Here is a 26,647-nt window from a genome sequence, read left to right as displayed (position 1 = left end):
ATGATTTATTTTCCCCAGTTATTTTGCATAAATCCAACTGGAGAAAACAGTTATACATGTCAGAGTCAGTAACTCAAAATGTTTGTATGCAAATGAAACTCTAATTTAAGTCAAGTTTACACAGTTCCTTTGGTAAGACAACACCAAAACAACACCAATGTGTATGTTTTGAAACCTTCTTGCCTTATTCTGTGTTCTTTTACCATTTATCCATGCAGTAACCTCAAACATAGTATGCACCTCCTTTTCGAAATGCACATTCACAGCGTCATGAAATAATGGTGGAGAGGGTATCACAAAAGCTGCAAAAATAAAACCACCAGGAAAGTGGTAGTAGTAGTAGTAGGCATCCTTCCATCTTTCCAGATGATGGTAGCACTCTCTCCTTGAAGTTAGGGCGGTTGACAGCGTCGACTGTGGGACTGTAACCCAATCCTCGCATGACAGTCGCGTCCGCAGTTTGGGCATATATATTCAGATGAATTGCCAGGTTGCAGTCTTTCTTTGCGTCTTTGTCTTAAAGTGGTACATGTTAGGTTTATAGTAAGTCATTGACAGTGATGCAGAAATTCTGTCATTAATCATGGTGTTTGGTAGACCATAATGTCCAAGTTTGAAGGTAATTACCAGAACTAAATGAATGTTTACAAGAATACAATTACAAAGACAGTACAAGGTTATCTATTTTCTCTTATGCACTGTTTTTCAGAGTCTTTATTGCAAAGTTGATGTTTGTTTTATTAATTTTCATGTTGCTATCAGTACCATGGCCAGCAACATTCAATTTGGTATCAGCCAATTTTTGTGCAAAGTTGAACATTTCTATTGCCAGAGATAATTTTTTGTCTTGTCTTGTATGTAGATTTTTTGGGATATGGCTATAGTATTGTAAAGAATCCACAATTATTCAGCCAACAAAATGCAAAATATTTTTAACCAAATAAGCCATTCAACAGCAGCGGCAGCTTTTACTTCAGGTGTCCCGAATGACACCATCAAATTGTCCAATATGATATACATTTATAAATTGAATTCTTTTAAAATGTTCCTATCCTATTCTCATGGAAGTTCTTGTCTCCTGTAAGCATAAAGTCAGAGATATAAAAGACATTATTTTTTGTTATTAAATCAAGGATATGGTGGTTTTAAGGCGGTTAAAATGGCATCAGTTCTGTTCATTGTTGCAGTAGCACTTCACCCTCGACAAGGCTCTCTTGTCATCTCAGTCTCCTCTACAGTCAGCTGGTCTTTCTTTGTTCGTGTGACAATGCCCAAAACCGTGCTACAGTTATTTTGCTTCAGAATCATTCCCTTAGGCTAGCAGAGACTACAGTTCAGGTGTGCAGCCTTCAATTGAAGCCTGAAATTAACAGGGGTCTGACACCAGGGGGCCTCTTAACAGGTGGTTCAAGGCACAAACACAACCAATCATTACAAACACAACCAACCAAGCCACAAACACAACCAACCGACCCACAAGCACAACCAACTGACCCTCAAACACAACCAACCAACCCACAAACACAACCAACCAACCCACAAACACAACCAACTGACCCACAAGCACAACTAACCAACCCACAAACACAACCAACCAACCCACAAACACAACCAACTGACCCACAAACACAACCAGCCAACCCACTAACACAACCAACCGACCCACAAACACAACCAACCGACCCACAAACACAACCAACCGACCCACAAACACAGCCAACCGACCCACAAACACAACTAACCAACCCGCAAACACAACCAACCCACAAACACAACTAACCAACCCTCAGACACAACCAACCAACCAACTAACCAACCACAATATAAAACCTTCTTAGTGCCATGTTGTACATATGAAGCACCAATTTGAAAGCACTTAACAACAAAGTGATCAGACGGGTGGACTTAATTTTGTAACAGCTGCACAGCCCAGTCTGTCAACCCAAGTCACGCATGTTGTTTCCATCCAGAAATTGCTAACAGCATCATAAAACGTATTAAGATACATCAAAGAGAACCTGGCATGTACTGTAGACCTTGAAATATTTGTAGCATTTAAAGTACCCGTTTAGGTAGGCATTTTTTGCGATTACTTCTCCACTGCAAAATGGCGCAGGCATTTTCATCACAACTATAGATAATTATTTCAGCTGTACGCTCAGAGATACAGTGCACTCCTTGATTTTCACAGTGTCACAAAAGTAAGGTCCTGTGTGTGAGGCTGTGAAAAAAAATTGACAGTACAACTTGCCTTTGTATTTCTGGTCATTCTACTGACCCTGCCAAATCTTAATAGCCTTTTTTTGTTGACTGGTGGCAAGGGACATAACATTTTTGAACTGAATGTGAATCTTAGTGATGTAAATATTGTTGACTTTTTATCTTTGATTTTTTAACATCCCTGGGCTATCACCAGTGTATTGCAATATGCAACTAACCTATCGTATGATTTTGGCCTGCTATGCTATGATTTTTGTTCCCTACACTATGATTTCATCCCGTATGCTGTGCACAGTTGAAATATGGTATAAAAAATAGCATTGTCCTGATGCATTTCAGCCTTACATTTACAGTATCTGTTGGATTACTTCGGCCAAAATTTAAAAAGAGAAAGAAAAAAATTAGGAAGGAATCCCTACAAACTGACACTAATTTGTACAAAGAAACACAACAGTAGTTTTCCTTGGCCTTCCCCATGTTACCACCCAGCAGGGGAGAGATGCCATCAGCATGCCTAATAATGCCTGATTATCTCTAGGGTATCTTGGTAATGGACCATCTGATAGCTAAAACAATTTGCTAAATGACAGGCCATCGCACCAGAGGAGCTTCACAGTGATACTGCCTGCGTACCATCCCTCATCCCGCTATCATTTCGTACTCTCCTGCGGGTTGGTGACGTCAGTTGGGACCCATCGCCATGGCAACCCTATCTTTTCTTGTTGCCGAGGTTACATGGAGCGTACCATCTCAACGGGGAGGAACTGCAGCAGATGTGTTAGATGTAGAGTGTAACAAACTATTAAGTAAGCTAAGGCCTAGGAAAAATATGTTGTGTTTCCAGTTTCCCTACCTACCATAGAAAAACCTGCCGACCCTAGACGTTTTGGGGGGTGGGCAGTGGAGTCATATACCTTCCAGTTAGAATATTTATTCAGCCAGCTTCCTATTGAAGTAAACCCTGCTTGTCCTATCTAATGAAGGATAAAGGTATCCATTTTTATATGCCCAAAATTAAAGTTGAAAGACAAGTGTCCTCATACATTTCAGCTTACTTTGTTCAACTTTTTTGTAATATTTATCACTAGAGTTTTGGCCAGCCTAAAAAAAAAGATAGTCCCTACCTTCCGACCCTGATTTTTTCTCGACTGAAACAAGATACAACATTTTTTTCCTAGGCTTAATTGATGTTCAACAGTAATTGCGTTCATCAAAGAGTTTATCGATTTCATAATACCATAGCCCCCACCTTATCATGCTCTAATATATTACAGTTGATCGTCAACAAGTTATAAGCCATTCAGGAGTCCTAAACTGAGGTCATTGACCAATCCTATTTTTCCAGGACCATAATTCGAAACACAAGATTACTTTTCCTAAGCCTTACCAATCTGCCAATGTTTAAAGCTGTATCTTTCCTGTTTGATCACTTTGGTGCCTTTGCTCTAGGTTGGACAATTATACATGTAGCAATCATGTAGCGGTTGGTGATTCTGGCAGGTTGTTTTTGAAATTGTGCGGTACATACAAAATTGGAGTTGACAAAATACTTGGCCGTCTAATGGGATATTTGAGATGCTCTGAAGGATAGAGTCAATGAATGACAATGTGCTGACGTCAGTGCAGCGAAACAGATCGTTGTAATCACCCTCGCTTACAGGGATAATAACATCTCATCTCTTGGCCCTTGGAGATTATAAAAAAGTGAAAGTAATATCTCAGCGTCTTGCCTTCTGGGAAGCCAGGATAGAATCAGAAGTTACTGTCTCAGCAGCCAAGATGAAGATTGAAATGTTTGACAGGGTCAACTACTTTTCAAAACAAATATGTAATATGAAACACAAAGTTGCATAAGTCTGTCTGTCCCTGTCTGAAAATGAATTCCCCCCCATGAAAGCGATATGGCATGCATCATTAGCTACGGAGACGTTAATGTCAAAGCGTGACATTGATCACATAGTGTTCTGTGTCTTGCAAAGATATCAGATTAAATAAGGAGCGCTCTGTTGTCCTGATGATCACTAAGGCACGAGTACGAGTGTGCTTAAAACAAAAAAGGCCTCAATTTCAAGTTCCTCATAAGCTTCTTTTACCGTTTATCATATTCTCGTGTAACATTACTGTATACATATATTTGCAGCAAATAACTGTTACAGTAATTTTTCTAGCCCTGCCTTTGTTTTGCCAGCACCTCTCATATGTCATAGATCCATTCCCAACTTCTCAGGTTACATGTACGTGGTCCACAAACCCACGCACAGACAGTTCTGAAAATTGCGTCCTCTTAATTGACGTGCAAATGTAATTACTGTTTTCCCATCACATTATGAAAAAGCATATTTATGCAGAACGTCCCCTTCCTTATCAACTTTTAGCTGTGGAAAGTTGACAACACCTGCTGATGTGTGTCATTCTATCACCAGGAGAAAAATATTGCCACCTAAATTACATGGCTACAAATACCTAGCCTCTACAAGGTCGATGGAAAGAGTAGCAATTAGCCAAATAGCCAGGTATAACATTCCATTCCCCGCTGCATCCTGCTGCATGCGTGTTGGTTTATTGATTAAATGATCTTTAGTGCTGAGCTTGTTCCTTTGTTGGGATGACGGGGGGATTACTTCCATACCGTTTGTGGAAGGCAACCCCCGTCAGGATCCCTAGGCAGCCAACTGTAACGCTAGTTTACCGTTATCCGTGGGGTAACCTATATCCGTTGTTTTCAAAAGCAGCATACTTTGGGCTCCACTTGTGTGAATGTAAAAAGAGAAAGATGTAAATTGCTCATAGAACTGCAGATTTTTGGTACAGTAATGCTGTTAATATGGCCATGAGGAGGGGTAGCAAAATCATTATTGAAAAGAAATGCACCTCAGAGTCCCCGTTTGAGTGACGGCAGATTCCTGGTGTTGGTGCCTTTTCACACCAGTGTCACTCTTCTTAGAGACTATATTGCTAAAATATACCTGGTTGCAATAACTTCTATTCTTTTGTTTATGTATACATGTTCATGTGCATATTGATAGACTATGCTCACCTGTTGTTTCCTCTGTGATAATGATGGTATTGTATATACAAATGTAATCAGTTGGTGTTTGTTTTTCTAAGTTTGAGTCCACAGTAATGTGAATTTTGCATAGTGACAGCATGTAAAGAGGAAGTGGTGTAATAGGATACTTTTTGTGTTTTTTAGGGCTCCATCATCAGGTGCCTCTCCCCAGGTGGGCCAGCGACCACGGCTGCGCCCACACCGCATCAGCGCTACGTCATCCAGCAGTGTGGCAGTGACCTTGTACGACCTTGGCACTGGAGATGACCCTTTCCCGCCAGAGTCACAGGTGATTTGTGAGGTTCATGTATTTAAAAAGACTTCTTTCTAATATTCAATCCAAAATCTGTAATATAATAAAATAAGTTTGTCAAGTTACAGTTCCTATAATTTCTTTTCATAGGTTTGAAGTTTTGGGTTACGGTAATCACTTTTTAGTTTCAATATCAACAAACTTTGCTCAAATACAATTCAATCTCTACAACTGGATAAAAAAAAACGAGCTTACTTCCAGATGTTCCAAGTGACATCAGACACTCTTCTTCACTGTCACTAGAATGAACTGGCAAAACAATTCAATACGGCTAACTAGAAGAACTGGTTGAACCCCCAAAGGATCATATGCAAAAGTCACTCAAATGTCAATCATGTTTCTGTAGTTCCCTACACCATAGGAAAAGTTATTGTCCTTTGTGAAGAACTTTGCCATTTTTTTTTCAGCAATCCAGCCAAGCGGAGGAAACACCCCCAATAGTGCGACGGCTGACCCTCACAACGGTTGAGATAACCAGTCACATCCAGACTACGGAGGTCACTGTCGCACAGCCTCGCGAGCAACCTTCCCAAGGTGTAACGACAAGCAAGCAATCTGACTCTCAGAAAGCCTCCCAGGATGCAACAGGTCAAAATCCTACCAGCCAGCCTCAATCCCAGGATGCCCCAGCAGGCGTCAAACAACCTGCTGTTGCACCGCCCACACAGCCAAGGCCTCCTAAACCCCCGCCAGCTCTGCCTGATTTGAGAGACTTTTCTGAGAATGAGAGGAAATTGTTGTGCGGAAGAGTGGATGCTGACGTGAACTTAAGGCCCAAACTCATCAGGGTATACGTAGTCTCCTGTGCAGAAGGTGGGTAAATTTGTTGATACCATATCAGCTACTAGTAGTAACCACTGGCCCTATTAAAGACTCCCTTATTCACATTCATGCAATGTTGGATCACAGTCATTTCTTTCATTACATTAGATGTGGATTCTGAATATGGCATCTGAAGCATGTTTTAAGCCTTTAGAGTTAATGGCAGTGTCTTTTTGTTCAGAAAACGTCTGGTTTTCATATCTCATGTTTTGGACATCCTAGCTCTTAGGCCCATGAAGAAGTGCTATAGTTTTTGGCCCTCTAGCCACTATTTTTGGAACTGCAGTGACCAACTGTGTTAAAATTTTGAAGGAGAATAATTGTTATAACAATGATATAATATCGGGTGTATTTTGCAGCCAGTAGGTACCCAAAGTGTGGGTAATGAGGCTGTTTAACATGGTCGAGGCACCTCCTCGAGCACGGGACCCCCGTTTTACCTCCCTCCCGGAAGACGATTTCGTGGAAAGTTATGACATTTCTATTTGTCAGATTCCATACAAGAAAGAGCGGTGTTGAGGGAAAGAGTCAGCCCTGCACTGAAACATCACTGCGGCATGCTGGGATATCAGTTTGAGCTGGTGGACATGTATGAGGGCGTGTCTGACAGGGAGGTCAACGACCCTGAGTTCCTGCAAGCTGCGCTAAGAGAGATGGACATGTGTATGGAGACATCTATTGGGCCACAACTAATGGTACAAAGATTCAAGTTCATTTTGCATAACTAGTAAGAGGGTCTGCATGCTCTTTTCCGTAAGGCGTAGGCAGGCCTTTTTAATTCCCGTAATTCGTAGGGTAAGCTATTTTATTTCACGTAATTCGTAGTGAGGATGGAAAATTTACCGTAAAGCGTAGCCAGTGTATTTCACGTAAGGCGTAATGTAGCCTAAAAATTTCACGTAAAGCGTAATTAAGCCTAAAAATTACCCGTAAATCGTAGCTGGCCTCCCAAATTTCGTAAGTCGAAACGTAGTCTACCAGTAAATTTAGTCCTTCAAAACACAGGAGATTGCGTTTCAGAGGATCAAGATTTCCAAATTTCCGGACCTCACTTGCGACTCCTTTCACCTTCGGTCATCGACATGGTAAAAATATGGTATATACCCTCAAAAATTTTCTTTTTTTTGCAAATAGAAATGTCATTGAAGTTAGCTTAGTCTGCCAGCAAAATTTGCCCATCAGAATGCAGGAAAAATCATTTTAGAGGGTCAAGATTTCAAAATTTCCATGGTCCTCCTTGTGCCGCCTCGCGCCTTTGGAACTCGAAATTCTGAAAATATGTTGGGGATGTGTGTCAACCTCAAAGATCTGTTTTGCTAATAGAAATCTGCCCGTCAAAATGCACAAAATATCGTTTTATAGAGGGTCAAGATTTCAAAATTTAGCCGGATCTCCTTTGCCACTCTATTCACCTTCGGTCATCGACTTCGTAAAAAATATGTATCATGGCTGGGGGATGTGACGTGTCAACCTCAAACACATTTTTACTGATAGAAATGTAATTTCACTTAGTTTTCTATAATAGCCAAAAAAACTGGCGTTTCAGGGGGGCAGGATTTCAAAATTTTCCCGGACTTTCCTTCGGCGCTCGACGTGGCAAAAATAAGTTGGCTGGCGTCACCCTCATAAGCTTACGCTGAACCCCTGGGACTCTTTAATTAGAAATGCCATTTAACTTAGCTTTGTTTGCCAGCGAAAATTTCCCTTCAAAATGCAGGGAATAGTGTTTCAGAGAGTCAAAATTTCAATCTTTCTTGCGGAGCACGACCCCGCCTCTGTCGAGTGTTGCCAGCCTTCCAGAATTTAGCGTAAACCGTTGTCAGCCTGTCTGAATTTAGCGTAAAACGTTGCCTGCCTTCGTGAATTTAACGTAAAGCGTTGTCGACCGTCCCGAATTTAGCGTAAAGCGTTGTCAGGACCCCCCATGCAGACCCTCTAGTAAGCCTGCTTTACTTGTGAAACACCAGGTTTGTACAGTTAGCACAAGCTGAGCTTCTTTTATTAAACTTAAGTTTCTACTCAGCATAGTTGGTGGCAACAAACACAGTGTGCTTTATATGCACCATAAGAATAAGGATTTTCTGTAATGCCTTCAAAAATTATAGATAAACCATGTTTCATGCAGAACATTTCTTTTCTGCCTTGTTACTCAGATTCTGTTTGGACAAAAGTATGGAAAGTTGATGTGTCCCACAAGCATCCCACCTGAGACCTTTGACAAGCTACTGGCAGCTATGGACAGCAGGGAGGATAAAGAGACACTCTGCACCTACTATCACCTTGACAACAACTCTGCCCCACCCACATATAAGTTACAGCCAATCAGATGTGAGGAGGGAAAGTTAAAGAGCTCTGATTGGTTGACTGTTCAGGACCAGCTTCTGAGAATCTTGGAGGAGAGGCTTGATGAGGAATCGAACCTCCTGAAGTCAGGTTGGTCACTCAGGATGTTGCAATTGTCATGGGGATTGGGCTCTAATGTGATACTTTCCATTAGGAGAGTCTAAATTACTAACTTAAAGGCTTATTCTGTATGACAGTGAGTGCCCCAGAGAAGAAAAATCAAAATCATTGCATGCATTTTTGTTAATCTTACAAAACAAAATTCTGGTAAGAACATTGCTTTGCAGGGGCAATTTGTTGGTGTTTTTGGTTGTTGAATTGTCTTCATATGTGTCCGCAGTTTTGTGCTTCAGATTGTCAGAATGTGACCAAATTTAAGATGTAAAAGGTGTAATAGGAAACTTGTAGAATTCAAAGTCCATTGGCTGATTGGTCCAGTGTCGCAGACATGCAGGATGACTCATACCCACACAAGGAATTAGAGCTACCCATTAAGCGCTCGCTTCATGTAGGTTTATAGTTTATATGGGTTTATATGCCAATAAAGCAACCAGTCATTCAATAATTCATGTAGCTAGTGTGTTAAAGCTTTTTCATTTTTCGTTATGCAGCTTTGGACCACCAGCTGTGCCGTGCCTTCAGCCACCCCAGACTCCAGGCCGGTCAGGTGACCTGGTTCACCCGCCGGCTGCTGGAGCTGGAGGCCCACCTGGCCGACCCTCTGGCACCGCACTTCCTCGACATCCTGCCAGGGGGCGCCGTGAACACAGCTGCGCAGCAGAGGCTGGAGGGTCTGGTAGAGAGAACAACATCTCAGCTGTCTGAGGTAAGTGAGTACAGAGATGCCTGATCTTCAGAGAATGGTTTCAACCTTGCCATGAAGCAATCTATGGCAGAGAGACTCAGTCAAGTAACTGACTACAGACTTTCAAAGCTAGCACTGTTAGGTTCACAAAGAGCCCCATTTACTACATGGTTACTTTACTAAAACAACTGGTAAATAACAGTATATGAGATTTTAATTGTAAATAAGCCTTTTGATTCAGCCTAAGGGCTGCCATCTGTGCTTAAAAAAGTAGACAAAGAAATTCAATGCTGTTTATTGTTAGATTTGTAGTTCACCCCTAGGAAATGAAATTTCAGCTTGGGCCATGAAATTGTGTGAAATATTCCATATTTGCTTACAAATGCTGCCTCTGTAATTCCCTCACTATCAGGCTACCTGCATGGCTAACAACATCCCCTGGGAAGGTGGAGGGATTGACCCCCAAGCTAACCCTGCCCATCAGGAGTACCTGGACTGTCTACAGACCAGGTGTCAGGCCGACCTGATGGCCATGGTGGACAGGGCTGTTACAGAGGCACAGGGAGAGGAACAGGACCACAAGCCACGTCAGTAACATTATACTTTAATGTTTAATACCTTATTATTGCTGTACAGTGTCTATGTTTTTGATGTGTGTGTCCACAGTTGTTTGAGTAACTAACTACTGGAGAGTAGGAAGCTGTCCACAGAGGTCAGAGTATCAGGAAGTGCATATCAGAGGTGGTAGAATTAATCATTAATCAGACATAACAGCCAATCATGGAATAGGCCACAAATCTATAGGGAAGTAATTTTTTGTTCTGTCTATTTGTGTTTTTGCAGTCATACATATTCCATACATGTAGCTTTGTCACATTCATCATAGAGTGACAGGAAGTGATCAATGGATGTACGTATTGTTCCTCAATTTAGTCTCCTGCTTTTTACAGGCTTTGGCAAAACTCTGAGTCTTGAGCTACAACACCAGGCAGACTTCTGCCGCACAACTTCTCCCACATTCCATGGGCAGGACAAGCTCCTGAACGCGATAGGATCCCACCTGCGTGCAGAGAACACCCTCCCATTGGTCATCCATGGTGCGGACGGGTGTGGCAAGTCGGCGCTGGTAGCTAAGATAGTGGAACTGGTGCCTGAGTGGCAGACTGAGCAGACAGTGTGTGTGTACAGGGCTGTTAGACCGGGAACCAGCCATTCCAGCGAGGAGCAGCTGCTCTGGGGCCTGTGTGAACAGCTGAGGTTACTGTATGGGCCCAGCACCAGGAAGATACAAATGGTAGGTGTTGTGCATTTACAGTTACCTTCACAGAAGGGAAACATATCGTTTTTGCACATTTCATGCAGTACAACTATTGGTGTACGTTTGTGAAGATTAGACATCCAGGAAAGTAATAAATAGATGATGTTCAATCTCTTCTTCTGGACAATATCAAATTTAATTCAGACGTTTCGAACGACGTCCATCGTTCGTCATCAGTGAAATAAAAAGTATGTTTTTATTATAATCGTATGTTTTTTAATGTTGTCTTATCAATGTGTTTATTGTATTTTATTGTTCCCACAGGAAATTGACAGTCTTGTGCAAGACTTTCAGTATTTCTTGAGCAGAGCTACATCAGACAGACCCTTGCTGCTGCTTCTGGAGGGTCAGCTTCAGGGTGGGGAGGGGGGCACATCTCTGGTGTGGCTTCCGACCTCCCTGCCTCCCAACGTCAGTATGGTGCTAATCGTCAAGACCACTGACACGGAAACAGCTCCTTTCTTGAAGGTTTGTAGGCTTTTACCTCCACGAAAATGCTTTCCTCCATGAAAATTGTTCCATGTAGTATTCATTATCATCATTATAGTGTAGCAAGTGTGTTTAGACATGAATAGAAAACTGGAAGTCTAGTAAATCAGATAACTACACAAGAGCTCTTAAATTCAGTACATGACATTGTACTAAAATTCAATGATACTGGATGTAAATGTAAATTTAGTGTCATTTCAAAAATTCCCCTCTGCATCATGGGTGCTTCAGTTCTGTTGTAACATACACAGCCAAAGTCATTAGAAATTTAAAGGGAACAGTTTTAGACTCTTCAATTTATCATCCATTACATCTTGTTTTGATGTTGTTCTTTATTCCATGTTTACTTGCAGAGTTTGCCACCAGACTGTTTCATGGAGATGTCTACCCTCCCTCCCGACGAGTGCATGGCCATCGCTGACCAGCTTCTCAAGAACAACCAGAGAACTTTATCCCCCAACCAGCGCGACACATTCCAGGCAGCTATCGAGAAGTGCCCCCTTCCTCTGTATGCAAGTATTGCAGCCCAGCTATGTACAGCATGGAAAAGTGACGATGTTGACTCATCGTTACCACAAGATGTTGTTGGTCTGGTGAACAGCATGTTGGACAGGCTTGAGGCGAAACATGGCGCAGAGCTGGTATCTGCTGTGGCCAGGTACGTCACCGTGGCAAGGCACGGACTCACCGAGTCTGCTCTATTTGGACTGCTACTGCAGAATTCGGAAGTTCTGAGGTTGAACAAGGGAACAGAGTTACATGGTGTGCCACAGAGCACTGTTCTGAGGTTGCTAAGGGACCTAACTCCACTCTTGAGCATCAGGGTGCAAGAGAGCTTGGTGCTTAGAACATGGAGGTCGCACTCTATTGCTGACATCATTGTCAGAAGGTACATGGGAACAAAAGATGACGTCAGAACTGCACATGTGCACATGAAGGAGTTCTGTAGCAGAATGGTAGCTACGGAACAAGAAGCTGGTTTACACACACACTGGGGGCTCGTCGAGTTGCCTTATCATACATTCCAAACTGAAGGACATCACAGAGCAATCGCGGAGTATTTCCTAAAGTTCGATTGGCTGCAAAAAGCGCTTGTTGCTGGGAACGCAATTCAAATTGTTAGTGATGTCAACATGGCAGCCCGTGCCAACCCAGACAATGGGGACCTCTGTCTGTTGAGTGCTCTACTGCAGGAGTCGGCGGCGGCACTGAGCTACGACGGCCGACAGTTCTGTGTTCACGTGGTGGAGAGGTTGGTTGATGTCATGAAATCTGCTGCAAAAGACAGGTTTCCAGCGATGTGCAATATGTTCAAAAGTGCAAGCAGCTCTGCCAACAGGCAGTTCACCACTTCCAAGGTGTTCCTGAAACAGGTGGCACCACCTGGCAGCTCATCGGAGAAGAGCAGGAAAAGAATAGCGTCTGAAAAGGCAGAGGGAGAAGTAGGGAACAGTGTGGAACCAGAGGGTGAAACTGATTGTGATTTCCTGACAGGGCTGTTTGTGGTCAAAGACGACCCAGATCATGTGATCTCCGTCTCCGTGGAGACCGGTGAGATCCGACTGTGGGACGTGCACATGCAGACACCCGTACAGGTGATCCTAGGTGTGGACCAGCCGCGCCAGGTGTGCTGCATCAACGCTCGCCATATTGTTGTTCTATGCAACCGACAGCTGCAGGTGTATGACCTTGAAGCCGGCAAGCTGGAGACGACCTTGAAAGGCATCATGAATGCCACCATGCCGTACTTTGGCATACACGACAGCGACCACGTCGTCGCGCTCTCTCGGAACCGGATGTACGTCAACGTCATCAACGTGACCAGCGGAGATGTGGTGTCCACATTCAAGGCCGGAGAGGTGCGTAGTAATGTTTTAAACTATCCTAGTACATTTCAGCAACTACCTTTTGATGCTAGTGCAGTTGTTCGTAGTGTTTGTTGTATGGTAGTGTTTTAGTGACAACTATGCACTAAAACTAGCACAGATTCATGACCTGTTTTCTCTAACACTGGTTGACAGATCATAAGATTTGCATGTATATGTATAGCATTTATCATATTTAGCCTCTTAAATAATTTTCTCTTCAAGAGATAGCCTTGGTATATCTCTGTAGGCTAGGAATGTGTGCCTAAATCTAACATCAGGTACAACTATCGGTACTGGGTACAGTACACATCCCTACTCCAACTGTTCTTTCACCAACCAGTCACTCCCGTTGGGATGGGGAAATGCTATACCATCAAAGGTAGTTTTTCTATGGTGTACAGGAAACCTTAACATCCCCTGCAATGCCACCCACAGGACCGCTTCTTGAACAGTTTGTATATCTACATTCATTGTATCAGTACTGGGTACAGGTACACATCTCTACTCCAGGCTCTATCTCCAGCCAAACCTAAACATCCCCTTCAATACCACCCACAGGACCGTTTCTTGAACAGTTTGCTGATCAGCTCTAACGGGGAGACTGTCGTGTGCGGGGACGAGACGCAGAAGCCCAGCCCGCTGCTCGTGTGGGACCTCATCAACCGCAAACTGGTGCACGACCTGAGGATCATGGGACACGAGTTCAATGCCAGACTGTCGGCCATCACAAACAATGGCAAATATGTGGCCTCTTCTTGTAAGGTAAGATCAGGCCAAACAGCAAGGAAGTTTTATGGATGACTTCAGTGCATACGTTGATTTTTACCTGATTTGATAAAACAAGATCGTGAAATCCTGTTCCCTTCCAGGAATGGTTAACGTGTCAAGAAAATACCAAAAATGAGATAACTTCTCATTTGGTAATGTTGACTGCTATGTAGAAGTGAAACAAGTGAGGTAGCCATGAGTGTAGCTGTAAAGGTGATACTAGCTTGGTACTTGTAGTTTAGGAGCAACACTTGTGTGGTAGCCTTGACTGTAGCCAACTTGGTAAGTGATTAGTGGTACTATACTACATATCATATTTCTGATAGAGCAAGTTCAAAATTGAAGTTTTCTATTCTTTTCATTTCTTCCAATGCAATCTTCAAAACTCCCTAGTATTTCCTTGCATGTCCAGAGGTACTGTATGTTTACATCAAACATATAGTGAGGGGGTTGGGATGATAAGACTGTCTCTATATGATGACAATTTGAAAACTATCATGTGTGTTTCATAGGAGCTGATAGACCCAGATGTATGTCTGGTCATCGTGTATGACCTGAAGACTGGACAGCTGTTCAAGAAGCTGAAGCCTGGGACACCTGTGGTCAGCCTGGCACTGTCCGAAGAGTCCATGAGCGCTGTGTTAGGCTGTGAGAATGGGCTGGTGCAGGTGTGGGATCTGCAGACTGGTGCCTGTAGGTGAGTCCATGAGCGCTGTGTGTGTGTTAGGCTGTGAGAATGGGCTGGTGCAGGTGTGGGATCTGCAGACTGGTGCCTGTAGGTGAGTCCATGAGTGCTGTGTGTGTTAGGCTGTCAGAATGGGCTGGTGCAGGTGTGGGACTTGCTGACTGGGGCCTGTTTTACATGAGTATTGTGTGTGTTAGGCTGTGAGAATGGGCTGGTGCAGGTGTGGGGCCTGCAGACTGGTGCCTGTAGGTGAGTCCATGAGTGCTGTGTGTGTTAGGCTGTGAGAATGGGCTGGTGCAGGTGTGGGACCTGTTGGTGAGTACATGAGTGTTGTATGTGTTAGGCTGTGAGAATAGGCTGGTACAGGTGTCGGGCCTGTAGGTGAGTACATGAGCGCTGCGTTTGTTAGGCTGTGAGAATGGGCTGGTGCAGGTGTGGGACCTGCAGACTGGTGCCTGTAGGTGAGTACATGAGTGTTGTTTGTGTTAGGCTGTGAGAATAGGCTGGTACAGGTGTGGGACATGTGGGTGAGTACATGAGTGTTGTGTGTGTTGGGCTGTGAGAATGGGCTGGTGCAGGTGTGGGGCCTGTAGGTGAGTACATGAGTGCTGTGTGTGTTAGGCTGTGAGAATGGGCTGGTACAGGTGTGGGACATGTGGGTGAGTCCATGAGTGCTGTGTGTGTGTTAGGCTGTGAGAATGGGCTGGTGCAGGTGTGGGATCTGTAGGTGAGTACATGAGTGTTGTGTGTGTTAGGCAGTGAGAATGGGCTGGTGCAGGTGTGGCGCCTACTGACTGGGGCCTGTAGGTGAGTCTGTAAGTGCTGTGTTAGGCTGTGAGAATGGGCTGGTACAGGTGTGGGATCTGTAGGTGTGTACATGAGTGCTGTGTGTGATAGGCTGTCAGAATGGGCTGGTACGGGTGTAGGACCTGCAGACTGGTGCCTGTAGGTAAGTACATGAGTGTTGTGTGTGTTTGGCTGTGAGAATGGGCTGGTGCAAGTGTGGGGCCTACTGACTTGGACCTGTAGGTGAGTACATGAGTGTTGTGTTAGGCTGTGAGAATGGGCTGGTGCAAGTGTGGGGCCTGTAGCTGAGTACATGAGTGCTGTGTGTTTGTAAGGCTGTGAGAATGGTCTGGTATCAGTGTGGGGCCAGTAGGTGAGTACATGAGCGCTGTGTGTGTTAGGCTGTGAGAATGGGCTGGTGCAGGTGTGAGACCTGTAGGTGAGTACATGAGTACTGTGTGTGTGTTAGGCTGTGAGAATGGGCTGGTACAGGTGTAGGACCTGTAGGTGAGTACATGAGCGTTGTGTGTGTTAGGCAGTGAGAATGGGCTGGTACAGGTGTGGGGCCTGTAGGAGAGTACATGAGTGTTGTGTGTGTTAGGCTGTGAGAATGGGCGAGTACAGGTGTGGGGCTTGCTGACTGGGATCTGTAGGTGAGTACATGAGTGTTGTGTGTGTTAGGCTGTGAGAATGGGCTGGTGCAGGTGTGGGGCCTGTAGGTGAGTCCATGAGTGCTGTGTGTGTGTTAGGCTGTGAGAATGGGCTGGTGCAGGTGTGGGGCCTGTAGGTGAGTACATGAGTGCTGTGTGTGTTAGGCTGTGAGAATGGGCTGGTACAGGTGTGGGACATGTGGGTGAGTCCATGAGTGCTGTGTGTGTGTTAGGCTGTGAGAATGGGCTGGTGCAGGTGTGGGATCTGTAGGTGAGTACATGAGTGTTGTGTGTGTTAGGCAGTGAGAATGGGCTGGTGCAGGTGTGGCGCCTACTGACTGGGGCCTGTAGGTGAGTCTGTAAGTGCTGTGTTAGGCTGTGAGAATGGGCTGGTACAGGTGTGGGATCTGTAGGTGTGTACATGAGTGCTGTGTGTGATAGGCTGTCAGAATGGGCTGGTACGGGTGTAGGACCTGCAGACTGGTGCCTGTAGGTAAGTACATGAGTGTTGTGTGTGTTTGGCTGTGAGAATGGGCTGGTGCAAGTGTGGGGCCTACTGACTTGGACCTGTAGGTGAGTACATGAGTGTTGTGTTAGGCTGTGAGAATGGGCTGGTGCAAGTGTGGGGCCTGTAGGTGAGTACATGAGTGCTGTGTGTTTGTAAGGCTGTGAGAATGGTCTGGTATCAGTGTGGGGCCAGTAGGTGAGTACATGAGCGCTGTGTGTGTTAGGCTGTGAGAATGGGCTGGTGCAGGTGTGAGACCTGTAGGTGAGTACATGAGTACTGTGTGTGTGTTAGGCTGTGAGAATGGGCTGGTACAGGTGTAGGACCTGTAGGTGAGTCCATGAGTGTTGTGTGTGTTAGGCAGTGAGAATGGGCTGGTACAGGTGAGGGGCCTGTAGGAGAGTACATGAGTGTTGTGTGTGTTAGGCTGTGAGAATGGGCGAGTACAGGTGTGGGGCTTGCTGACTGGGATCTGTAGGTGAGTACATGAGTGTTGTGTTAGGCTGTGAGAATGGGCTGGTGCAGGTGTGGGGCCTGTAGGTGAGTCCATGAGTGCTGTGTGTGTGTTAGGCTGTGAGAATGGGCTGGTCCAGGTGTGGGGCCTGTAGGTGAGTACATGAGCGCTGTGTGTGTTAGGCTGTGAGAATGGGCTGGTACAGGTGTGGGACATGTGGGTGAGTCCATGAGTGCTGTGTGTGTGTTAGGCTGTGAGAATGGGCTGGTGCAGGTGTGGGATCTGTAGGTGAGTACATGAGTGTTGTGTGTGTTAGGCAGTGAGAATGGGCTGGTGCAGGTGTGGCGCCTACTGACTGGGGCCTGTAGGTGAGTCTGTAAGTGCTGTGTTAGGCTGTGAGAATGGGCTGGTACAGGTGTGGGATCTGTAGGTGAGTACATGAGTGCTGTGTGTGTTAGGCTGTGAGAATGGGCTGGTGCAGGTGTGGGACATGTGGGTGAGTACATAAGTGCTGTGTGTGCGTTAGGCTGTGAGAATGGGCTGGTACAAGTGTGGGGCCTATAGGTAAGTACATGAGCGCTGTGTTAGGCTGTGAGAATGGGCTGGTGCAGGTGTGGGACATGTGGGTGAGTACATGAGTGCTGTGTGTGCGTTAGGCTGTGAGAATGGGCTGGTACAAGTGTGGGGCCTATAGGTGAGTACATGAGCGCTGTGTTAGGCTGTGAGAATGGGCTGGTGCAGGTGTGGGACTTGCTGACTGGGACCTGTAGGTGAGTCCATGAGTGTTGTGTGTGTTAAGCTGTAAGAATGGGCTGGTGGGACACCTGTGGTCAGCCTGGCACTGTCTGAGGAATCCATGAGCGCTGTGTTAGGCTGTAAGAATGGGCTGGTGCAAGTGTGGGGCCTGTAGGTGAGTACATGAGTGTTGTGTGTGTTAGGCTGTAAGAATGGGCTGGTGCAAGTGTGGGGCCTGCTGACTGGAACCTGTAGGTGAGTCTGTGAGTGCTGTGTTAGGCTGTAATTTTTTTGTTGCCATGATATTCTTTATCATTATTACATTGCTATGCAGTAGAACAAATGATAAAACCAGAAATATTTCCCATTAACTTTTAATGTGTTCTTCCCAGACATGTTCTGGATGGCCACACCCACCCTGTAAACACCCTACAGCTGGCAGATGAGGGGAGGAGGTGTCTGACCTTTGACCCTTCACACCATGACCTCAGCATCAGGGTCTGGGACATTGTGGAAGGTACGCTGTGGAGCAATTCAATATTACTTTTTTTTTATTCATGTTATTCACATTTTTTGGAAGATTGTTGGGAAAAAGCATGTGAACTTAATCTGATAGACACTATTGGTTCAAATTTTTTAAACATTATCAGCTAATCATGTGAATTGATAATTATTAATACACATGTATCAGTTTTTGCTGATCTCATATAAATGTTTGGATGAGATGAGACAGTTTGCTTGTTTTTCCAGGCTCACTTAAATAGAAATAATATTCTCCCAGAATAGCTTATTTAGAAACATCCTCATTCTACAGGAGAGACTGTCTCTGGTGCTGAAAGTTTGAGTGTTAGATGTTTTCACTGGAGTACTGTAAATGCATTTAAGTTCGAGGTGATTTAATTTCGCGGTAGCGGGGAAAAGGACTTTTCGCAGTGGTTTTTATTTCACCGTAACACCGTAGACTGCAGTCTAATACCATAATAGAAAAATGTTCGCGGTGGTTTTAAGTTCGCGGTGAAGGTGTCAACCATTAATCAACCGCGAACATTTCTGCATTTACAGTACATGATGACCTTGTGCTTTCCAGGTCAATGCTTAGCCGTCCTGACTCCCGACCAACCAATCAACTGCTGTCAAATCCTGGCTGATGGAGAGAGAGTTGTGATTGGTCTACAGGGCAGACATGATATCATCACTTTGGAACTACTGTCTTCAACATCATCCAATCAGCTTGAGTAGAAATTGTGGACAGAAGGAGAGCAGATTGTGATTGGTCTGCAAAGCAGATGACACCATTAGTTTTTAATTGCATCAATAGTAAGCATCCAATCAGCTGGGCTGATCAGTAAGGCCACTAGGTATCAAATTACGTTACTGCATCTTGTCGAAGAGACATTGTACAGTAGATTATGTGCAAGAGCAGAGAAATCATGGAACAAGATAACTATGAGTTGTGCCAATTGTCATAAGTGAAAAGGACAAATTTTTGTGGTGGCCAAATCTTTTTTACTCTTTTAATGACAGTGTCAAATAAGAGCAAAAAATCACCTTTGAAAATTTCTCTGTACAGTGAGAAAAGTATAATGAATAAGGAACTCCTTTTTGTATTGATGTATATTCTTCAGTAACTATATATAGAATTCATGCTGTCAAACTTGGTAACAAACAATAGGAAGATCATAATTGAATCCTGTTTTTATAAGTATGATGTTTTTTCTTACACAGAGTTTTTTCTCTAAACGTGAAGACTAAATTGTTAAAAGGCCTGGCCTGTTGTTCATATGTGTGACATTGGGAACATTCAGATAGGACTTTTTCTGTAGACATATTGGGTATATGTGCAACAAAGAATAAGGTGGGAACACTGTCGCTACTCAAGTAGCTATTGAAGCTTCACAAGAAAGCAAAACTTGATGTGTATATTAAAGCATTCCAGATTGTTTAAAGTTTGCCTCCAAATGTCCAAATGTAAGTACAAAAAGCTATCTGTTTAAATTATCATTTTGCAATTTTTATGATTTACCATAGGCAATTATCTCACTTGACTGTGACAGATTGTGGCAGGTGCACCAGACATTTGCGAAATGTGATGCCTGAAATTGCACTTGTTATCATTGTGCATTCGTTTCTAATTTGTATTTTCTAATAACGTGCTCATCTGGCCTTAACGTGCCCATGCATCACACGTTAGTCATAATTGGCACAAATTTACAAAGTTTGTGCAATTTCCTAGCGCAATTTGGCACAGTACAGTGAGACACCTGCTTTACATGATTAGGTGACTTAACCCAATATGGAATGCTGATGATTCAAACAGTCCCTTTTGGGCATATCATAGGGCAGGGCAGCTAGCACATTACTAAGAGAACATTCTTTTACACCAGCCTGTGTGTTTTCATTCTCATTGACATGTAATATATATAACTCATGTCATCTGGACCAGAGGTCATTTCATGTACAAAGCTGGTTAGAAAGTATTTACCTGACTTTGTATATCTGGTGAATACCCAAGCTGTAAAAGCAATAATTGATATTGTAAAGTGCAAGTATGAACATTTTTGCCAACATACGAGTCTAGACGCTTACAGCAGCTAGCAGAACTTGGCCATGGTGAGAATTCCTGAGGCCTTGAAAAACATGTTGTGTTTCTGGGTATCTGACCGACCCTGTCAAAAATCTGCCAAATTTGGCCTTAATTTTTTTCCTAATTTTTAAATCTTTTGTATTTTTAGATTTTTCATTAAGTCAACTGCTGATAAGGTACATGGAATTTTCAATCTGACATATGAGTTATGAAACTGTTATAGAATCATGTTTAACATACATGACGTCCTCATTTCTGCTGCAGTAGAAAAGTGTGCTTGTATAATGTTACTTTATATCTATATAATTTAGAATATGATGTTGAAATTATCAATATCCTTACAGACCTCATTTTTGTTAGGTCACCTTTGGCCGAAATCTTGAAAAAAAATTTAGGATTGGATGTGAAATGCAGCATTGATTTTTCTAGGCCTAATCTCCAAACAGATGTCAGCTCTGGCATATTTGTAGGTTTTCTTTAAAAAATGTACAGAAGACGCTTGTGTCAAACAGTCATCTATGGTCAAGCAGACTCAAGCTATGGTATCATCTCTGTGTCAACATATAATGTTACAAAGAGACTGTTAGGCTTGATGTTTTGAAGTGGTATGTATTGTGTTTGTGCCAAAAGAAATAACATTCCAGCTATATCATGTTGCCAGATGGATGTAACTTTCTTTCATCACATAGTTGTCAGCATAGTTGGTCCATGAAAGTGCCAATACTTTGTTTGTGTGTTTGTTGTAAAGCCTGTTTTATTTTGAAATATAAGGCATCAATGAAGAATGTCCTGTTCTTCTTTTCAGATAGATTGCACTCAAAATCATTCTTACAGTTGTTACTTTACCCTACCACACATGACTCATGTGGATATAAAATAGGAAGAGAGCTGCATGGGAATATTGTGGAGAAGAAGAAAACAATAAGTATAATGTTAACATGCGCATTTGATATAAAATGTGACAAGGATGTCAAATTTAACTGCAGTACAGAAGCGCCACCTGGCAGGTTACTTCCGAAACGCAATATTTGCGGCTCTACCGAACCGATGTGGTAATCAGCACCAAGGTCATTCCCCATCGTTTGTTTTCGCCTATTAAAAAGTTGATTAAAGAGACATAACTTGTACTGTCGCCTCAAATTAACAACAAAATCAACATCAAATTACAGATTCAATCAATAACGTGTTAACGTTACCAAGCCCAGTTTTTTTCACAATTTCATTCCAACACTTCTTAATTTCTCGGTATTTTTTTTTTTTTTTCAACTTCTCGTAACAATCGGAAATGAATGAAATGACCTTTTAACCTCCTTGGTCAAAGTCAGCACAGGTTTTGTCCTTTATTCACCTGTGCTCAGAAAGCAAAGTTTCTTTATTTGCACGCACCTTGCTGATCACGTGACACGAGTTGTTCAGTTTCCCCAAACATGGCGGCGGGTGTGCGGAAGTAAAAAGTGTGGGAAAGTCACGTCCAACTTTCCCGTGCGATGCAAGGTTTTTAACCAGAGTTAAGTTGTGCAATGTGATGTGAAGATGACAGACACTGATAGCGTGAGTAGCGCACAGCTTTCCGGGCCGGGGGAAGGGGAGGGCAGGGACAGGACGGTGATAACTTTTAGGCGGACTTCGACGCCCAAGAAGCCCGGGGCATGGACGGTTGCAGAACCCGAGAGTCTGAACGCCAGTGTGGTGTCCAGCGGGTCTGTGAGCGGCTCCGAGTCGGGAGGAGTCCAGCTGGAGGCCGCGATTGTCGGGAAAGAGACGTTAGAGTCGCAGCAGAGAGTTACGGTAAGTATCAGAGGACGAAAACTCCTGTTGCCAACTTGTGAACTTGAGTCCAAGTTCGTGGTCATGTGTGTTTATTGTAATGTAAACATTGGGCTCTTTAAACATAATGTTTGCATGCAAATTAGACTTTGACTGTGGAAAAAAGTAATAATGTTACTCACTCATAACCATGTTAGATCTGATGCATGTGATTTTAATTAGTGATAGTGAAGTTAAATACAGTAGTTTATTTTCAAAACGTTTTAATGCAAATTAGACTTTGACTTTGTTGAAAAAGAAGCAATATAATGTTACTCACTCATAACTGTACAATTTAGATCACAGTATATTATATCAATATCAGTGAATTTAATTAAAGTTAGTGGCAACGACATTTAAATAGTTTTTTTTTCTTCAAATTTCCAAATACTTCCTTGAACATACCAGCTGTACAAGGTAGAAGTTCAACACGGAGACACCAGGAAATGGATTGTCCTCAGAAGATACAAGGACTTTCTGCTACTCAACAAAAAGGTATGACCCAAAGTAAAGTAGTGTAACGCCATTAAACAGTGGGGTTCAAGCACCTGAGGCCTGACCAACTGATTAGTTTATTAACTGGTTCATACTTGTTAGCCTAGCGGTTATTTGCTAGGTTAAAAGGTTAGACTACTTAAACAGTTGGTGATGCTTGAACCCTACTGTTAGTGTTACAGTAAGAAAGTTTGATCTAACTAATTTGTCCATTTGATGAAAAAAATAAAAAATTCCTGTTCATTGCAGTAGTTACAGAAAATTTTCCAAATGTGTAGAGATAAGTAGACTGTGTGTTTTGTTGATCATTCCTGTTCGTTGCTGCAGTTACAGAGAATTTTCCCAGCCCTTCACTTAAACCTGCCACCAAAGAGATTCTTCAGAGACAACTTTGATCCAGGTATTTTAGCTAGTACAAGTTTGATATCTTATATGTATTGCACCATGAATGTTTTTATGGAAGAGGCGATTGATAGGATGTTCCTGTCAATAAGATTCTTTTGCACCATTGTCAGGATGTTCCTGTCAATAAGGATTTTTACAGTACCAATGCCCCACTTGCTCTAAGCCCACAGAAAAGAGAAAGAAGTGAACAGGAAAAGTATAAACAGTGCTGTGTGATGGAATGTGTTTTGTTGACAACATGCAAAAGTATCACAATTGCAGTTGTACCATCAGATACATGTGAACAGGTGTCATCAATTAATTCAGTTGGGCAGGCTGCTAGCAGCATGATTTAATCAGTCTAGTGTGAACATGTGAAGTAAAGAAATCATCCAATATTGTGAATTGTTCGTATCATTCGAATCTGACCTTTGCATAGCCTAAGAAATAGGTCACATGCCTACCGAGTCATACACCTGTTGGTACATTGTATATTGGCATGAGCGTTCAAAGGTCATGAATTGCTTAGCTATTGATTAGGTGTATGATGCAACTGGTAAATCATAACCAAAGTTTGTTATCTGTCTACAATAGCAATCTTGCAAGCACCCTAAACATTGAATTCGCTTTGTTTGCATAAAAATTTGCAGGTTAAGTCTTTTATAAAGTCAATGCAAACCTTCTTGATCAACAGACTCAGTTGCTAACTGCAAAAGCCGTTTGTGTGTTTGTTTGTTTGGGAATATTTGTGGTCATAACAAAGGGTCTGGATAGATTGTGATGATATTTGGTATGTGTTTGGGTCTTGAGAAAACGAAGGACAATATTGATTTGTAGCCACCTGTTGGCTTTCCTTTTTATACTGTGGCAGAATCTCTTGATTTTGTATCTTTTATTGTTCCTTTATTCATTAGCTCAGCTCTGTATCAATTAACAAGAAAAGTACCTTTCTTAACCACTTATTTCACCTCTGGCTGGAGATACGGTAGTACTATTTTTTTCATAGAATGATACACATGTTTGTTGTCCATCTCTCCCTCCTCCCAGCATTCATTCAGCAGAGGCAGAGAGGCCTGAATGACTTCATCAGGAACCTCCTGGGACAGAGGGAGATGGCAAAAAGGTCAGATGACAGTCATGTTCTTTTTTCCAAATGATTTCAGCTTACAGTAATACAGGTATAACACAACCTCAAAAACATTTATTCAGCTGGCACTTCAGTAACTCCTTCAGTAACTCCTATCTTCCTCAAGACTCCCACCTCACATACCCGGTATCGTTTTTAGACATGTTTCCTGAGCAATACTGTCTTGAAGACATAGAAATTGTACATGTGTCTGTGGATAATTTTCTGTCAATCGATTCCTGTATTCCTTGTGTTTCATGAAGATGGAAAAATTTCTCACCGTTCATTTTGTGTTGTTTTTTAACCCACGTGTACAGCCTCCCAGTCCGCATGTTCTTCAGACTGGACAACCCCCCTGAGCCACATGAGGATCTCGAGGCCAGCCAGGTAAACTGTTGCTGTAGGCTTTGGTCAGCCAGTAGGACCACCTTACAGGCATCATAGCAAGTGGTTATGTCACATCTAATGACCTGTCATGCCTACATACATCTGAAAGGCATACTTGAGCAGAACCAGTGACCCTCTTTATAACCTGACGATCCACCAACAAGGACAATAGCAACGGGGCGGACCTTCAGAAATAACTCAGCTATCACAATCCCTAAGACCCGTACAAAAACTCATTCTTTTACCAAGCCATCAAATACTGTAACTTATGTTTGTGTATATTACTATATATTAGTGATATATGCATATGTGTAATAGTGTATGAGTATTTTCATTATTCACAACCTTATTGTAGAAGTCAACAGTACATGTGCTTCCCTACTGTATTTCTGTTGATTTCAAGATAATCAGATTGATTTTGTAGGCCTTGCTCTTGCAAAATATGTTCCATTGTGACTTTTGGACAATCTGGCAGCATCCAACTACACAGTACAAACAATTTGTCACTGACGTTGATAACACATAATACCGGTATGCCACGTAAAGTCAAAGCAACCAATTAAGTTTCAGCAATGATTTAACAACAACGCTTAGCATATTGAATTCGATTACGATAAATGTTTGAAGTAAAATACCTCACTACTCCTCAAAGAAATAGGTATGAAGACACTCGCATGTACCTTGCCCAATATGCAACTTTTGTTGTTCCAGCTGTACTGCAGTTCACTTGAGGACACAGTGGTGTCCTTGAAGCAGCATAACCGTGACCTTGAGGCCGAGGTGGAGGCCATGCGGGCAGAACTGGCTCACGTCAGGGTGCAGGGGGACAGCACGGTCCAAGTGTCGTCATGGCAACAGCAGCAGCAGAGGGGAGTGGATGAGCAGATCAGGGTAAGTGAGGACCAAATTATGGATCATGGAATATTTGCAGTGGTTTTGTGTTTGCTGTTTTTATGGTCACCTTTCACCACAATCTCATCAAACTGTATACATCTATACAGTACCAGAACATAGCGCAACTACTTCCTTGCCCCTCTTACTGTACCTCATACTCTAGGGTCACATTTCCTACCCAAGGCCTGGTCGTCTATGTACAAAAATGAAAAAAATGAAAGTTCATGTTATGCATAAGTTATGCTGTTTGATTATTTTGGGTATGTTCTGATAGGCCCTGGATTGGAAATGTGACCCTAGCGTAATTTTTTAGTCCCCGCAAATTGTTAAATTTTGTATATGGATTAAAATTCACACTGTACTTCTGGTCATTCTTTGACTCAGCTGTCAGTCAGTGTACAACACTACATTTTTGTATCAATTTCCTTAAAAATATGGCATGGAACAGTTTGTTCTTTCTACTAAACTTATACAGCAAGAATTGTTTCCAATGAGTAACCTTGGAATTACAGCAACCATTGTTTCCAATGCTAGGGTCTGCAGCAGCAGCTGTCCCAGGCCCAGGAGAGGGGGCAGCAGGTGTCAGAGGAGCTGCAGCAGCTGCGGCACGAGATCGAGGCCGAGAGGGCTGCTGCAGCCGCAGCTCAGGAACTGGAGACACAACGTAGAGATACCAAGCTGAAACAACAGGTGAGGAGCGATGACATTTTGTCATCTTGTCGAAACAATTTTGGTGCAGGTCTGTACCATTACCTCTTAACCTGGGTACCATTCTCCGTAGTGTGGCCGCAGGCTCAATCTTTGCTTGCTAACCTCAATGATAATAATGGCACATGAGAAAGGGGGGTCATTGGGCTATTGGTCTATTAGGTCATCCAATCAAATGAAGCCCTGCCCTGCCCACCACACATGGCTTGACTAACTCATTACGAACATTACAAATGTCAGCAGGACTAGACTCTTTGGTTAGTAAGATTGAGCCAGCAGTTACTACGAGGATGGCACTCAGGCTAAGGACCTGTACCTGATGTTATGTTTAAGTACACATCCTAATGTTATACATTTATGTAACTGTCTTCAAGGATCACAACTATAGCTGATACAGATGTTTCAGATGGGAAGAATCCAGTGAAATGTTGACTGTTTGTTACTGTACAGATG

General features: G+C 43.0%; 2 protein-coding genes across 2 annotated transcripts in view; both read left to right on the top strand.

Moving 5' to 3' along the window:
• The window catches only part of LOC118417410 (NACHT domain- and WD repeat-containing protein 1-like), a 26,301-nt gene extending 5,125 nt beyond the window's left edge, over positions 1–21,176 (top strand). Inside the window, exons 3-15 of the mRNA XM_035822966.1 lie at positions 5,414–5,558; positions 5,990–6,395; positions 6,897–7,099; positions 8,558–8,837; positions 9,359–9,573; positions 9,965–10,139; positions 10,503–10,846; positions 11,135–11,338; positions 11,713–13,218; positions 13,786–13,989; positions 14,508–14,692; positions 18,203–18,327; positions 18,898–21,176. Coding sequence (XP_035678859.1) covers positions 5,414–5,558; positions 5,990–6,395; positions 6,897–7,099; positions 8,558–8,837; positions 9,359–9,573; positions 9,965–10,139; positions 10,503–10,846; positions 11,135–11,338; positions 11,713–13,218; positions 13,786–13,989; positions 14,508–14,692; positions 18,203–18,327; positions 18,898–19,049 — 4,144 coding nt within the window. The 3' untranslated portion in view covers positions 19,050–21,176. The remainder of the gene's footprint in view (positions 1–5,413; positions 5,559–5,989; positions 6,396–6,896; positions 7,100–8,557; positions 8,838–9,358; positions 9,574–9,964; positions 10,140–10,502; positions 10,847–11,134; positions 11,339–11,712; positions 13,219–13,785; positions 13,990–14,507; positions 14,693–18,202; positions 18,328–18,897) is intronic.
• A 587-nt stretch (positions 21,177–21,763) lies between these two features.
• Positions 21,764–26,586, top strand: LOC118417577 (sorting nexin-16-like). Its single transcript, XM_035823170.1, has 8 exons — positions 21,764–22,182; positions 22,609–22,695; positions 23,023–23,095; positions 24,127–24,202; positions 24,523–24,592; positions 25,304–25,483; positions 26,021–26,176; positions 26,569–26,586. Exons 1-8 carry the CDS (start codon positions 21,928–21,930, stop codon positions 26,584–26,586), a joined length of 915 nt encoding a protein of 304 aa, XP_035679063.1. The 5' UTR covers positions 21,764–21,927.
• Positions 26,587–26,647: the final 61 nt, after the last annotated feature.

The sequence above is a fragment of the Branchiostoma floridae genome, chromosome 6, assembly GCF_000003815.2.
Source record: "Branchiostoma floridae strain S238N-H82 chromosome 6, Bfl_VNyyK, whole genome shotgun sequence".
Taxonomy (NCBI): Eukaryota; Metazoa; Chordata; class Leptocardii; order Amphioxiformes; family Branchiostomatidae; genus Branchiostoma; species Branchiostoma floridae.
Note: the sequence above shows the minus strand (reverse complement) of the source record. Positions and strands in the feature narration are given on the sequence as shown.